Below are 16,274 nucleotides of genomic sequence, written 5' to 3' on the forward strand. Positions count from 1 at the left end.
AGCAGTAATGTTAGAGGAACAGTGATGTTAGAGGAGCAGTGATGTTAGAGGAACAGTGATGGAGCAGTGATGTTAGAGGAACAGTGATGTTAGAGGAACAGTGATGTTAGAGGAACAGTGATGTTAGAGGAACAGTAATGGAGCAGTGATGTTAGAGGAGCAGTGATGGAGCAATTATGTTAGAGGAACAGTGATGGAGCAGTGATGTTAGAGGAACAGTAATGTTAGAGGAACAGTGATGTTAGAGGAACAGTAATGTTAGAGGAACAGTGATGGAGCAGTGATGTTAATGGAACAGTAATGTTAGAGGAACAGTGATGTTAGAGGAACAGTGATGTTAGAGGAACAGTGATGGAGCAGTGATGTTAGAGGAACAGTGATGGAGCAGTGATGTTAGAGGAACAGTGATGGAGCAGTGATGTTAGAGGAACAGTGATGAAGCAGTGATGTTAGAGGAGCAGTGATGGAGCAGTGATGTTAGAGGAACAGTGATGTTAGAGGAACAGTGATGGAGCAGTGATGTTATAGGAACAGTGATGGAGCAATTATGTTAGAGGAACAGTGATGGAGCAGTGATTTTAGAGGAACAGTGATGTTAGAGGAGCAGTGATGGAGCAGTGATGTTAGAGGAACAGTGATGTTAGAGGAACAGTGATGGAGCAGTGATGTTAGAGGAGCAGTGATGGAGCAGTGATGTTAGAGGAACAGTGATGTTAGAGGAACAGTGATGGAGCAGTGATGTTATAGGAACAGTGATGGAGCAATTATGTTAGAGGAACAGTGATGGAGCAGTGATTTTAGAGGAACAGTGATGTTAGAGGAGCAGTGATGGAGCAGTGATGTTAGAGGAACAGTGATGTTAGAGGAACAGTGATGGAGCAGTGATGTTAGAGGAACAGTGATGGAGCAGTGATGTTAGAGGAACAGTGATCGAGCAGTGATGTTAGAGGAACAGTGATCGAGCAGTGATGTTAGAGGAGCAGTGATGTTAGAGGAACAGTGATGGAGCAGTGATGTTAGAGGAACAGTGATGGAGCAGTGATGTTAGAGGAACAGTGATGTTAGAGGAACAGTGATGGAGCAGTGATGTTAGAGGAACAGTGATGGAGCAGTGATGTTAGAGGAACAGTGATGGAGCAGTGATGTTAGAGGAACAGTGATGGAGCAGTGATGTTAGAGGAACAGTGATCGAGCAGTGATGTTAGAGGAACAGTGATGGAGCAGTGATGTTAGAGGAACAGTGATGGAGCAGTAATGTTAGAGGAGCAGTGATGTTAGAGGAGCAGTGATGGAGCAGTAATGTTAGAGGAGCAGTGATGTTAGAGGAACAGTGATGGAGCAGTGATGTTAGAGGAGCAGTGATGGAGCAGTAACGTTAGAGGAGCAGTGATGTTAGAGGAGCAGTGATGGAGCAGTAATGTTAGAGGAGCAGTGATGTTAGAGGAACAGTAATGGAGCAGTGATGCTAGAGGAACAGTGATGGAGCAGTGATGTTAGAGGAACAGTGATGTTAGAGGAACAGTGATGGAGCAGTAACGTTAGAGGAGCAGTGATGTTAGAGGAACAGTGATGGAGCAGTGATGTTAGAGGAACAGTGATGTTAGAGGAGCAGTGATGTTAGAGGAACATTAATGTTAGAGGAATAGTGATGGAGCAGTGATGTTAGAGGAGCAGTGATGTTAGAGGAACAGTGATGTTAGAGGAACAGTGATAGAGCAGTGATGTTAGAGGAACAGTAATGTTAGAGGAACAGTGATGGAGCAGTGATGTTAGAGGAACAGTGATGGAGCAGTAATGTTAGAGGAGCAGTGATGTTAGAGGAACAGTGATGGAGCAGTGATGTTAGAGGAGCAGTGATGTTAGAGGAACAGTAATGGAGCAGTGATGTTAGAGGAGCAGTGATTGAGCTGTCATGTTAGAGGAGCAGTGATGGAGCAGTAATGTTAGAGGAGCAGTGATGGAGCAGTGATGTTAGAGGAACAGTGATGTTAGAGGAACAGTGATGGAGCAGTGATGTTATAGGAACAGTGATGGAGCAATTATGTTAGAGGAACAGTGATGGAGCAGTGATTTTAGAGGAACAGTGATGTTAGAGGAGCAGTGATGGAGCAGTGATGTTAGAGGAACAGTGATGTTAGAGGAACAGTGATGGAGCAGTGATGTTAGAGGAACAGTGATGGAGCAGTGATGTTAGAGGAACAGTGATCGAGCAGTGATGTTAGAGGAACAGTGATCGAGCAGTGATGTTAGAGGAGCAGTGATGTTAGAGGAACAGTGATGGAGCAGTGATGTTAGAGGAACAGTGATGGAGCAGTGATGTTAGAGGAACAGTGATGTTAGAGGAACAGTGATGGAGCAGTGATGTTAGAGGAACAGTGATGGAGCAGTGATGTTAGAGGAACAGTGATGGAGCAGTGATGTTAGAGGAACAGTGATGGAGCAGTGATGTTAGAGGAACAGTGATGGAGCAGTGATGTTAGAGGAACAGTGATGGAGCAGTGATGTTAGAGGAGCAGTGATTGAGCTGTGATGTTAGAGGAACAACAATGGAGCAGTAATGTTAGAGGAACAGTAATGGAGCAGTGATGTTAGAGGAGCAGTGATGGAGCAGTAATGTTAGAGGAACAGTAATGGAGCAGTAATGTTAGAGGAACAGTAATGGAGCAGTGATGTTAGAGGAACAGTAATGGAACAGTGATGTTAGAGGAGCAGTGATGGAGCAGTAATGTTAGAGGAACAGTAATGGAGCAGTAATGTTAGAGGAGCAGTGATGGAGCAGTAATGTTAGAGGAACAGTAATGGAGCAGTAATGTTAGAGGAACAGTAATGGAGCAGTGATTTTAGAGGAACAGTAATGGAGCAGTGATGTTAGAGGAGCAGTGATGGAGCAGTGATGTTAGAGGAACAGTAATGGAGCAGTGATGTTAGAGGAACAGTAATGGAGCAGTGATGTTAGAGGAGCAGTGATGGAGCAGTGATGTTAGAGGAACAGTAATGGAGCAGTAATGTTAGAGGAGCAGTGATGGAGCAGTAATGTTAGAGGAACAGTAATGGAGCAGTGATGTTAGAGGAGCAGTGATGGAGCAGTAATGTTAGAGGAACAGTAATGGAGCAGTGATGTTAGAGAAACCGCGTGGGTTGGACGTGGTTCCAGTCTGAGATTGTTTGTGATGTTCCTGAGAGGTTGGGACGTTGTTGAAAATGAAAATGAAGCGTCGCCGCGGCTGCTGTCGTTGTTGTTGATGTCGTTGTTGTTGATGTCGTTGTTGTTGATGTTGAGCGTCTCTATAAAAAGCCGAGTTCTGAACTGGAGCCACAATGGAGCACGTTTGAGGAGTGAAGCTGAAATGGAACATAATCAGTAGGTGAGACGTTCAGCAGCTGAGTGATGAAAAGATCCAGAGACGTGATGAGAGAGAATCAAACACACTCAGGACCGGGGGCACGGATGGAAGAGTTGGTGCAGGGGAGACGAGCAGGGGTTTTATACAAAAACACCCGGAAGGTGGATTGGCGGCTGTAAATCATCTCTTGGTGCGCCCGTGCACCATTAACATCTTGTTATTAACATTATAACTAAACATCCAGCTGCATTAAAGGATTAAAGTGGCATTAAAGGGGTTAAAACGCTGAACACGTCCATTACTGATGATTCTGGTTGATTTAGGCAGTTTATCCCATAATTCATAGCAGATCCTCTAAGCTTCAGTGAGACTGGATGGTGATCTTCAGGTGTCTCTACAGATATCTGATAGGGTTTAAGTCCAGACTCATTCAGAGACTCGCCTGAAGCCGCTCTGGTGTTGTTTTGGCTGTATGCTTTGGGTCACTGACATGTTGAAAGGCGAACATTTTTTTCAAGTACTCTCGTGTATTCTGCCGTATGTCCATCCCTCAGTCCTTACCAGTCTTCCTGTTCCTGGTACTAAGAAGCACCATCTAGCACGATGCTGCCGCCGGCACGTTTCAGTGTTTGCTTGGTTTTAAGAGATGGTTGTCCATCCAACAGGTTCCTCTCTCTGTCTTTGTGCAGGACCTTTGGAACTCTTTAAGAGTGACCATTGGGTTCTTTCTAACCTCCCTGATTAAGGTTCTTCTTAATTTTTAGGAAGGTTCAGGGCTGTACCAAGCGTCGTACGTTTCAGAATTATTAAGACCACCATGGTTCCTGGAAAGCTGGAACCCTGATTTGACTTGGACTTCATGGTTTGGTGTAAATTGGTGTTCTTATAGACCACGGTGTGCCTTTCCAAACTATTCAATAAAGATTCCAGCAGGTGGATTCAGTAAAGTTCTAGACACATCAAGGATCATTAAAGCACAGTTTGACGCTACAGCAAAGAGTCTGAACACTTTAGTTTAGTGTTAGTATTAAAGCAAACTGCCGTTGGACACTGGAGTAAAGCTTATGACCAGGCGTCCAAATACTTTTGGTCATATAGTATATAAAAATCCCCCTCCTAACTGTAGTTCAGATGTTCCAGCCTCATTAATAAGGACATGGTTTGGTTTGGTTTGGTTTGGTTTGATAAGTTCAGTGTGGAGAAACTCCAGAGCCCTGACCTCAAATCCAGTAAACACTGCTGGGATGAATTGGAAAACCGACTGCGAGTTAGACCTTGAATAAAATCAGTGCCTGACCGCACAACCACACCTGAACACCGGAACATTCGAACACCTAAACACGTAACACTTGAACACCTGAACACTTGCACACCTGAAACCCCAGAACATTTAAACACCGGAAATCCTGAACACCGGAACACCTAAAAACCTGAACACATGAACACCTCAACAGATGAACACATAAACACCTGAATGCATGAAAACCTGAACAGATGAACACCTGAACTCTAAAACACTTGAACACATGAACACATGATCACATGAACACCTGAACACTTGAACACCCAAAAACCTGCACACCTGAACAGCTGAAAACCTCAATGCCTGAACACGTGAACACTGAAACACTTGAACACTGGAACACCAGAGCACCTGAACATATGAACACATGAACACTTAAACATCTGAACACTTGCACAACTGAACATTCTAACATCTGAACACTTGAACATTTAAGCACCTAAACACTTCAACACCTGAACAACCGAACACCTAAACACCAGAACACTGGAATGACTGGACACCTGAAAACCTAAACACATGAACACCTAAACATCTGAACACTTGAACAACTAAACATCTGAACACTTGAACATCTAAACACCTAAATACTTGAACATTCAAAGACCTGACCACTTGAATATTTGAGCACCTAAACACTTCAATGCCTGAACACCTGAACACCAAAATACTTGAAGACCAAATCACCATAACACCAGAAAACATGAACACTAAAACACTTGAACACATCAACACTATAGCACCTGAACACCAAAACACCTGAACACCAAAATACTTGAACACCTGAACACTAACACATTTAAACACCTGAACAGTAAAACACATAAACACCTGAAGACTAAAACACTTGAACACCTAAACACTTGAACACTTGACCACTAAAACACTTGATCACCGGAACACTAAAAACTTGAACACATGAACACTAAAACACCTGAACAGCTGAAAACCTGAACACATGAACACCAGAACACCTGAACACATGAACACTAAAGCACCAGAACACCAAAACACAAACACCTGAACTCCTGAATACTTGAACAGATGAACACCAAAACATTTGAACACCTGAAAAACAGAACACATGAACACCTGAATGCCTGAACACTGGAACACATTAGCACCAAAACACTTGAACAGATGAACACATGAACACCAGAACATTGAACACCCGAAAACCAGAACACTTGAACACCTAAATGCCTGAACACTGGAACATTAACATCAACATTAACACCAAAACACATGAACACATGAACACCAATATACTTATGCCCCCCCCCCCAATCCCTCTCAGAGATCAATCAGTGATTAAAATGATTTTTATGAAGGGTAGATGATGTGTAATTTTCGGGATGAGGGTTGAGTGATTAGACCCGGCTGTTCTCCTCATATTCTGGATAAAGAGCGACGAGGCGCAGACTCTAAACCTGTGAATTAACCAGAGCAGCTTCAGTCGTTCAGGTTTGGAAGAAGATCTGAGCTTTGAAGTCAGAGAAATAAATACATAAATAAATAAATAAATAAATAGACCACCAGTTCATCCCAAAGGTGTCAAATAAGGTTGAAGTCAGACCACTAAAGTTCCTCCAATCCAAACTGGTCATAGGACACATGGTGTAAACGACATCTTTTGGAACACCTGAACACTAGAACACCTGAACACCGGAAAACCTGAACACTGGAACACCTGAACACTGGAACAGCTGAAGAACAGAAAACCGGAACACCTGAACACCAGAACAGCTGAAAAACAAAACACCTGAACACTGGAATACCTGAACACCGGAATACATGAACACCAGAACAGCTGAACACCAAAAAACTAGAAACCTGAACACCAGAACACCTGAACACTGAAACCGCTAAATGCCAGAACACCTGAACAGCTAAATTCCTGAATACCAGAACACCAAAACACCAGAACATTGGAACACTGGAACACCTGAACACTGGAACAGCTGAACACCTGAACATGGGAGTACCTGAACACCGACCGGAACATCAGAAAACCAGAACACCAAAACACCGGAACACCTGAACACTGAAACCGCTAAATGCCCGAACACCTGAACAGCTAAATACCTGAATACCAGAACACCAAAACACCAGAACATTGGAACACTGGAACACCTGAACACTGGAACAGCTGAACATCCGAACACCGGAACAGCTGAACATCCGAACACCGGAACAGCTGAACACCTGAACACTGGAACAGCTGAACACCAGAACACCTGAACACTGAAACCGCTAAATGCCAGAACACCTGAACAGCTAAATTCCTGAATACCAGAACACCAAAACACCAGAACATTGGAACACTGGAACACCTGAACATCAGAAAACCAGAACACCTGAACACCAAAACACCGGAACACCAGAACACCGGAACACCTGAACACTTGGATACCAGAACACCAAACCACAAGAACAGCTAAATAACAGAACACCAGAGGACACAAACACCTAAACACTTAAACACCAGAACATTGGAATAGCTGAACACTAAAACAGCTGAACAGCTGAATACCGAAACAGCTGAACACTAAAACACTTAAACACCTGAACACATGAACACAGAAACACCTGAACAACAGTACACCTGAACACTGGAACAACTGAACACTAGAAGACACAAACACCTAAACACTTGAATACCAGTACACTGGAATACCTGAACACCAGAACACCTGAATACCTGAATACCAGAACACCTGAACACCAGAACACCTGAACAGCTAAATACCTGAACACCAGAACACTTGAACAGCTGAATACCTAAACACCTGAACACTAAAACACCTGAACACCAGAACACCAGAACACCAGAACACTTGAATACCTGAATATCAGAACACCGGAACACCTAAATACCTGAACACCAGAACACTTGAACACTGGAGCACCTGAACACATGAACACAGAAACACCTGAATAACAGTACACCTGAACACTGGAACAACTGAACACCGGAACACATGAACATATGAACACTGGAACTTTGGATCATTGGAACACCTGGTACGGCTAAACATCGACACACCTAAACACCAGAACACCGTAACATTTGAACACCTGAACAATGGAACACGTAAACACCGAAACACTTGAACACTGAAACACCTAAACACCGGAACACCAGAACACCAAAACAACTGAACACCTGAACACCTGAACCTGTTTTAAGCTCACTGTCGGGCATCCAAATACTTTTGGCAGTATAGTGTATCTTGGGGGGATGATGCAGAATGCCGACTGTGATGATGATCAGGCAGTGATTGTACCGGTGTGAACAGTGTTTGTTTTCTCTGTCAGGGGGGAGGTGTTTACTCGACTCCTCTCGACCTTTCGGAACTTCCACTGAAAGAACGGTGTGTGTGCGTGAGTGTGTGTGTGTGCGTGTGCGTGTGCGTGTGTGTGAGTGTGCGTGTGTGTGAGTGTGAGTGTGTGTGCGTGAGTGTGTGTGTGTGAGTGTGTGTGTGTGTGAGTGTGTGTGCGTGAGTGTGTGTGCGTGAGTGTGTGTGCGTGAGTGTGTGTGAGTGTGTGTGTGTGCGTGTGCGTGTGCGTGTGTGTGAGTGTGCGTGTGTGTGAGTGTGAGTGTGTGTGCGTGAGTGTGTGTGTGTGAGTGTGTGTGTGTGTGAGTGTGTGTGCGTGAGTGTGTGTGCGTGAGTGTGTGTGCGTGAGTGTGTGTGAGTGTGTGTGTGAGTGTGTGTGTGTGCGTGTGTGTGTGCGTGCGTGTGTGTGTGCGTGTGTGTGTGCGTGAGTGTGTGTGTGTGTCTTGTTTTACATCTATTTAGCGCTTTCACTCATTTACTTCCTCCGCTGGAGCGCTAGTTAGCCTCTCTGTGCCGCGCGGGTGAGAGCATAGCCGGCGCTAAATGACGGCGGGATGAGCTTTGAGACTCCGATCACACAACTGAATTGGGCGGAACAACTGAACAAACTGGCGTAATCAAGAACCCGCCAGGCTAGCTGCCAACACACACGCGCACACACACGCCGCAAAGCCGCCGCGCAATCAATACAGCATTCCCAACTCATTTTCACCTGCAGCCCTGATTAGCACTCACCCATGCTGCAGTTGTAGTGTGGGTGGTGCGCACTGGTTCGATCCTTCAGATGGACCGGCCACTCTAAATGACCCCTAAACCTAGTGGTCAAAGGTATGCAGTCGCCTATATGCTGTCGGCTAAAAACCAGCCTTCCGATTCGTCCCAAACTCATCCAACCAGGAACAGGAGAGGTCCTTCCCCAAACTGTTATATAATGTATTCTAAGTGCAGGGTTTTGTACACCTGGTATTAATGAGTGCTGCTCAGGGATCCAGGGTTAGAATCTCAGAGTGGACATGACGGGGTGTGGCCGAAACAGCCCAACCAATGGGAGGTGCACTCGACTTGTCAGTGCGCTCTAAGTGCAGGTCCCAAGCCCGGATGGAAAAAGGAGAGTTGTGCCAGGAAGGGCATCTGGTGTAGAAACTGTGTGAAGGACCAGACCCGCCGTGGCAATGCCCTAAATCCTGGAGCAGCCGAAAAAATACACCTGGTGTACTGGAACATCTGAACACTGAAACAGCTGAACACCTGAATACCAAAAAAGCTGAACTCTGGAACACCTAAACACTGGATCACATGATCATGGGAACACTGGAACACCAAAACAATGGAACACCTGAACAGTGGAACACCTGAACACTGAAACAGCTGAACATGGGAACACTGGAACACCTGAACTCTTGAACACTGATGGAAAAATGAGGGTTGTGCCAGGATGGGCATCTGGTGTAGAAACTGTGCGAAGGAGCAGATCTGCTTTAGCGACACCCTGAATACTGGAGCACCTGAACACTGAAACAGCTGAATACCAGAACATCATGATACCAAACAACTGGAACAGCTGAATACCTGAACACTGGAACACTAGAACATCTGAACTCTGGAACACCAGAACACCGAAGCACTGGAGCACCTGAACACTGAAACACCTGAACACCAAAACAGCTGAATACCAGAACATTTAACAACTGGAACAGCTTAATACCGGAACACCGGAAGACCAGAACACTGAAACACCTGAACACTGAAACAGCTGAATAACAGAACACCAAACAACTGGAACAGCTGAATACATGAACTCTGGAATACCTGAACACCGAAACACTTGATCACCTGAACATGGGAACACCGGAACGTCAGAACACTGGAACACCTGAACACCAATGGAAATAGGAGGGTTGTGCCAGGATGGGCGTTTGGTGTAGAAACCGAGAGAAGGACCAGACCCGTCATGGCGACGCCCTAAATACTGGAGCACCCGAAAAAAATACACCTGGTTATAATGGGTGTGGCTAAACACCTGTATTGAATCATTAGTATTTGATTATTTTGCCTTTGTAAGGGTGAAAGAGCGCCCCCTGTTCCAAGGGCGCAGTTGGGAAGTGCCGTTCAGTCAAAGGAGCGTTTGTAAGTTCAGAGAGTGATGTTGGAAGTCCTGGCTCACGGTCGGCCATCCAATTCATCCCCAAGCTGGAATCACTGAAGTTCCTTCACGCCAAATTCCTGAAGCTCCATGAAGCATGATGACTACTTCTTCATGGTGTAAATCAAAACACCAAGATGTCCCATGAGCACCTGCCTTGGTCAGCGTGAATACCAGGTCATGTCTTACGGTCTAGTCGATGCCCCCATTAACAAGCTCCTCTGTGGTGTCATCCACAGGTCATGTGGTCTTGTAGGTGGCATTGGTGTGTTCCCAGACCACAGAGGTATCAGCCTACCGGCACCCTGAAGATGTGTTTATGCCTCGGCTCACCTGATGCTGATAAAGCGCTGACCCCACCGTAAGACCTGACAGAGGTGTTCCTTAGGGTTCTGGGAACACGCCAATGCCACCTACATAGACCACATGACCTGTGGATGATGCCACGGAGGAGCTGGTTAACAGGGACCGTCGTCTAGACCGTAAGACATGACCTGGTATTCACGCTGACAGAGGCAGGTGCTCGTGGGACCTTTCGGTGATCTGATTTACACCATGAAGATGAACCTAGCTGATTTGGGGTCACCTGGGTGATTTGAAGGGTCAGTAGAACCACTGCCCGAGGGCTTGAGTTCCATAAAGACATGAATCGGATGGCCGACCATGAGCCAGGACTTCCACCATCAACTTCCACCTCATGATCAGGTGTCCACATACGTATGGTGTAGCTGGCCAGGGTCCAAGTGGTCAGTGCTTCACTGCTAGCACTCATTTTTACACCGGTGCCGAATTCCTCACGTCTCCGGCCTGAACTCGCGCCGGGGTGAGAACTTCTACACCCCACGGTCGACTTCTGCTCTCACATCTGGACCAGCGTACTCCTGCCCCTCGTTTTTGCCCCCCTGGTGAGTGGACATTCGGCAGAGTGGTTTCGAACCTGGCCGGGCGTCTGTGGGCGGGAGGGTCGCTCAGGGTTTCTCCTCTCTGACATGCAGCACAACCTCGCTTGCTTCACTGTGCCGTTGTTTACTGTGGAGTGAGGTGACGCCGCGCCCCCGTGATGCCCGTGTTCTACAGTTCGGTGCGACTTTTCAAAACGTCGCCGATGACGCAGATTGTTTCCATGGTGAAGAGAAGCAGATTCCTCACGGTTTTATTTCTGTTCCTGCACCTAATTTCATTCCTGGTACTGACACACTCCCATACCATGACAGACCCTGGTACTGACACACCCCCATACCATGATACACCCTGGTACTGACACACCCCCATACCATGATACACCCTGGTACTGACACACCCCCATACCATGACACACCCTGGTACTGACACACTCCCATACCATGACAGACCCTGGTACTGACACACCCCCATACCATGATACACCCTGGTACTGACACACCCCCATACCATGATACACCCTGGTACTGACACACCCCCATACCATGACACACCCTGGTACTGACACACCCCCATAACATGATACACCCTGGTACTGACACACCCCCATACCATGATACACCCTGGTACTGACACACCCCCATACCATGATACACCCTGGTACTGACACACCCCCATACCATGATACACCCTGGTACTGACACACCCCCATACCATGATACACCCTGGTACTGACACACCCCCATACCATGACACACCCTGGTACTGACACACTCCCATACCATGACAGACCCTGGTACTGACACACCCCCATACCATGATACACCCTGGTACTGACACACCCCCATACCATGATACACCCTGGTACTGACACACCCCCATACCATGACACACCCTGGTACTGACACACCCCCATAACATGATACACCCTGGTACTGACACACCCCCATACCATGATACACCCTGGTACTGACACACCCCCATACCATGATACACCCTGGTACTGACACACCCCCATACCATGATACACCCTGGTACTGACACACCCCCATACCATGATACACCCTGGTACTGACACACACCCATACCATGACACACCCTGGTACTGACACACCCCCATACCATGACAGACCCTGGTACTGACACACCCCCATACCATGATACACCCTGGTACTGACACCCCCCATACCATGACACACCCTGGTACTGACCCACCCTCATACCATGACAGACCCTGGTACTGACACACCCCCATACCATGATACACCCTGGTACTGACACACCCCCATACCATGATACACCCTGGTACTGACACACCCCCATACCATGACACACCCTGGTACTGACACACCCCCATACCATGACACACCCTGGTACTGACACACCCCCATACCATGACACACCCTGGTACTGATACACCCCCATACCATGACACACCCTGGTACTGATACACCCCCATACCATGACACACCCTGGTACTGACGCCCCCCTATAAGTAAGTATCAAGTGTCATTTGTGCAGTAATTGTCAGTGATGTGGGTGATGTGGGGTCATTTCATTTACGCCATGATAATTTGATCTGGCTGGGTTGCCGGTTGCCCCTTAGCAACTGATTGGACTTTAAATTGGGGTGATCAAGGGCGGGTCAAGGTCAACGCAGCTCACTGCTAATCACTTTCCATCAGCGGCTGAGAGCTAAATGAAGCCGCTCTTATATCAGGATGTCTGCATTATAGTATTCATACAATAAAGCAGTAGTAACTAACTAACGCTGTGTGTGTGTTAGTGTGTGTGTGTTAGTGTGTGTGTGTTAGTGTGTGTGTGTGTGTGTGTGTTAGTGTGTTCCAGAAACCCCATTTTCAGAGAATTGGGTCAATTAGTAAAATGCAAAAGAAGAATCTCTGATTGACTGTTGATTCACTTCAATCTGTAACTGATAGAAGTAGAAAGAAATGAATGTTTACAAAAGTGGGTGTGTTTGAAAACAGGTGTGTTATGAAGAAAGGTGTGTATTTAAAAGTAGATATGTGTATGAAAGTAGGTGTCTTTATGAAACTGGGTGTGTTTTTGAAAGTAGTTGTGTATGAAAGTGGGTGTGTAAAGAAAGTAGGTGTCTATGAAAGTGGGTGTGTTTGAAAACAGGTGTGTATTAAAAAGTAGATATGTATCTGAAAGTAGGTGTGTTTATGAAAATGTGTGTACATTAAAGTTGTAGTCTTTATGAAACTGGGTGTGTTTTACAAAGTGGGTGTGTTATGAAAACAGGTGTGCTATGAAAGTAGACGTGTTTATAAAACTGGATGTGTTCAAAAAAGTGGGCGTGTTTATGAAAATGTATGTTTATAAAAACCGGTGTGTGTATGAAAGTAGGTATGTTTTTAAAACAAATGGGCGTGTTTATGCAAGTGTGAATGTTTATGAAAGTGGGTGTGTTTATAAAATAGGTGTGTGTTTAAAAGTGTGTATTAAGAAAACAGGTGTGTTTATGAAAGTAGGCGTGTTTATAAAACAGTGTTTAAAAAAAGTGTGTATGTTTATTAAAGTGGGTGTGTTTATGAAAAGTGTGTTTTTGTATCTGTTGGTCCTGGATTTTGTAAAGTTGCTTCGAGACAATGTCTATTGTAAAAAGCGCTATATAAATAAAGTTGACTTGACTTGACTTGACTTGTTACGAAAATGGGTGTGTTTATGAAAATGAATGTTTATGAAAGTGGATGTGTTTATAAAATGAATGTTTATGAAAACAGGTGTGTATGAAAATGTGTTATGAAATTGGGTGTGATGAAAATAGGTGTGTTTATAAAAATGGATGTGTATGAAAGTAGGTGTCCATGAAAGTCGGTGTCCATGAAAGTCAGCGTGTTTATAAAAGTGGGTGTGTTTATAAAATGGGCGTGATTATGAAAGTGGGTGTATTTAAAAGATAGGTGTGTTTATAAAAGTGGGTGTGTAGAAAAATAAGTGTGTTTATAAAAGTGGGTGTGTAGAAAAATAGGTGTGTTTAGAAAATTAATGTTTATGAAAGTAGGTGTGTTTATTTAAATTGTGCATAAATAAAAGTTGGTGTGTCTATAAAAATGGGTGTGTTATGAAATTGTTTGTTTTAAAAAAATGGGCGTGTATCTAAAAATAGGTGTGTTTATGTGGGTGTATTTATGAAAGAAGCTGTGTTTATGAAATTGGATGTTTATGAAAGTGGGTGTGTTTATGAAACTGTGTTTATGAAATTGGATGTTTATGAAAGTGGGTGTGTTTATGAAACTGTGTTTATGAAATTGGATGTTTATGAAAGTGGGTGTGTTTATGAAACTGGGTGTGTTTATGAAATTGGATGTTTATGAAAGTGGGTGTGTTATAAAAGTTAGTGTGTATGAAAGTGGGTGTGTTATAGAAGTTAGTGTGTATGAAAGTGGGTGTGTTTATGAAATTGGGTGTGTATGAAAGTGGGTGTGTTTATGAAATTGGGTGTTTATGAAAGTGGGTGTGTTTTATAAAACGGACGTGTTTATGAAAGTTGGTGTGTTATAAAAGTTAGTGTGTATGAAAGTGGGTGTGTTTATGAAACTGGGTGTGTTTATGAAATTGGATGTTTATGAAAGTGGGTGTGTTTATGAAAGTGAGTGTGTTATAAAAGTTAGTGTGTATGAAAGTGGGTGTGTTATAGAAGTTAGTGTGTATGAAAGTGGGTGTGTTTATGAAATTGGGTGTTTATGAAAGTGGGTGTGTTTTATAAAACGGACGTGTTTATGAAAGTTGGTGTGTTATAAAAGTTAGTGTGTATTAAAGTGGGTGTGTTTATGAAACTGGGTGGGCGGCACGGTGGCTCGGTGGGTAGCACTGTCGCCTCACAGCAAGAAGGTCCTGGGTTCGATCCCCAGGTGGGGCGGTCCGGGTCCTTTCTGTGTGGAGTTTGCATGTTTTTCCCGTGTCTGCGTGGGTTTCCTCTGAGTGCTCCGGTTTCCTCCCACAGTCCAAAAACATGCCACCAGGCTAATTGGAAACACTGAATTGTCCTATAGATACCTAATCGCTAGATGCACAAACCAGTGCATTGTAGTGCCGGTCCCAAGCCAGGATAAATTAGGGAGGGTCGTGTCAGGAAGGGCATCCGGCATAAAAATTGTGCCAAATCGGGGGGGGAACGTGATCCACCGAGAGCCGACCCCACAACTAAACGGGACAAAGGCCCAGGAAAAGAAGTTTATGAAACTGGGTGTTTATGAAAGTGGGTGTGTTTATGAAAGTGGGTGTGTTTATGAAACTGGTTGTTTATGAAAGTGGGTGTGTTTATGAAAGTGGGTGTGTTTTTTCAAATGGACGTGTGTATGAAAGTGGGTGTTTATGAAAGTGGGTGTTTATGAAAGTGGGTGTGTTTTTTAAAATGGACGTGTGTATGAAAGTGGGTGTTTATGAAAGTGGGTGTGTTTATGAAAGTGGGTGTTTATGAAAGTGGGTGTGTTTATAAAAATGAATTTATGAAAGTGGGTGTGTTTATGACATTGGAAGTTTATGAAAGTGGGTGTGTTTTTTAAAATGGACGTGTTTATGAAAGTGGGTGTGTTTATGAAAGTGGGTGTGTTTATGAAATTGGATGTTTATGAAAGTGGGTGTGTTTATGAAATTGGGTGTGTATGAAAATGAATGTTTATGAAAGTGGGTGTGTTTATGAAATTGGGTGTGTTTATGAAAGTGGGTGTGTTTATGAAATTGGATGTTTATGAAAGGGGGTGTGTTTATGAAATTGGGAGTGTTTATGAAAATGAATGTTTATGAAAGTGGGTGTGTTTATGAAACTGGGTGTTTATGAAATTGGGTGTGTTTATGAAATTGGGTGTGTATGAAAGTGGGTGTGTTTTTTAAAATGGACGTGTGTATGAAAGTGGGTGTGTTTATGAAATTGGGTGTGTTTATGAAAGTGGGTGTGTTTATGAAATTGGATGTTTATGAAAGTGGGTGTGTTTTTTAAAACGGACGTGTTTATGAAAGTGGGTGTGTTATAAAGGTTAGTGTGTATGAGAGTGGGTGTGTTTATGAAATTGAGTGTTTGTTTATGAAAGTGGGCGTGTTTATGAGTGGGTATGTATATGAAAACAGATGTGTTTTAAAAATGGGTGTTTATAAATGTTAGTGTTCATGAAATTGGGTGTGTTTTTAAAAGTTGGTGTTTTTTAGCGGGTGGTTATCAGCCGTGTGTAGGTCAGTGTCAGTGTGTAGTGAGGAGAACAGTTCCAGTATTCAGGGTTTGA

The 16,274-nt window shown here is 44.4% G+C and overlaps 1 protein-coding gene across 1 annotated transcript in view; it reads left to right on the plus strand.

The window, feature by feature from the left end:
- The first annotated feature begins 11,188 nt into the window (after positions 1–11,188).
- Positions 11,189–16,274, plus strand: part of pth1r (parathyroid hormone 1 receptor) — a 70,559-nt gene continuing 65,473 nt past the window's right edge. The window contains exon 1 of the mRNA XM_062993668.1: positions 11,189–11,254. Within this exon, the coding sequence (XP_062849738.1) occupies positions 11,189–11,254 (66 nt within the window). The remainder of the gene's footprint in view (positions 11,255–16,274) is intronic.

The sequence above is a fragment of the Trichomycterus rosablanca genome, chromosome 4 (genome assembly GCF_030014385.1).
Source record: "Trichomycterus rosablanca isolate fTriRos1 chromosome 4, fTriRos1.hap1, whole genome shotgun sequence".
In the NCBI taxonomy this organism is placed as follows: Eukaryota; Metazoa; Chordata; class Actinopteri; order Siluriformes; family Trichomycteridae; genus Trichomycterus; species Trichomycterus rosablanca.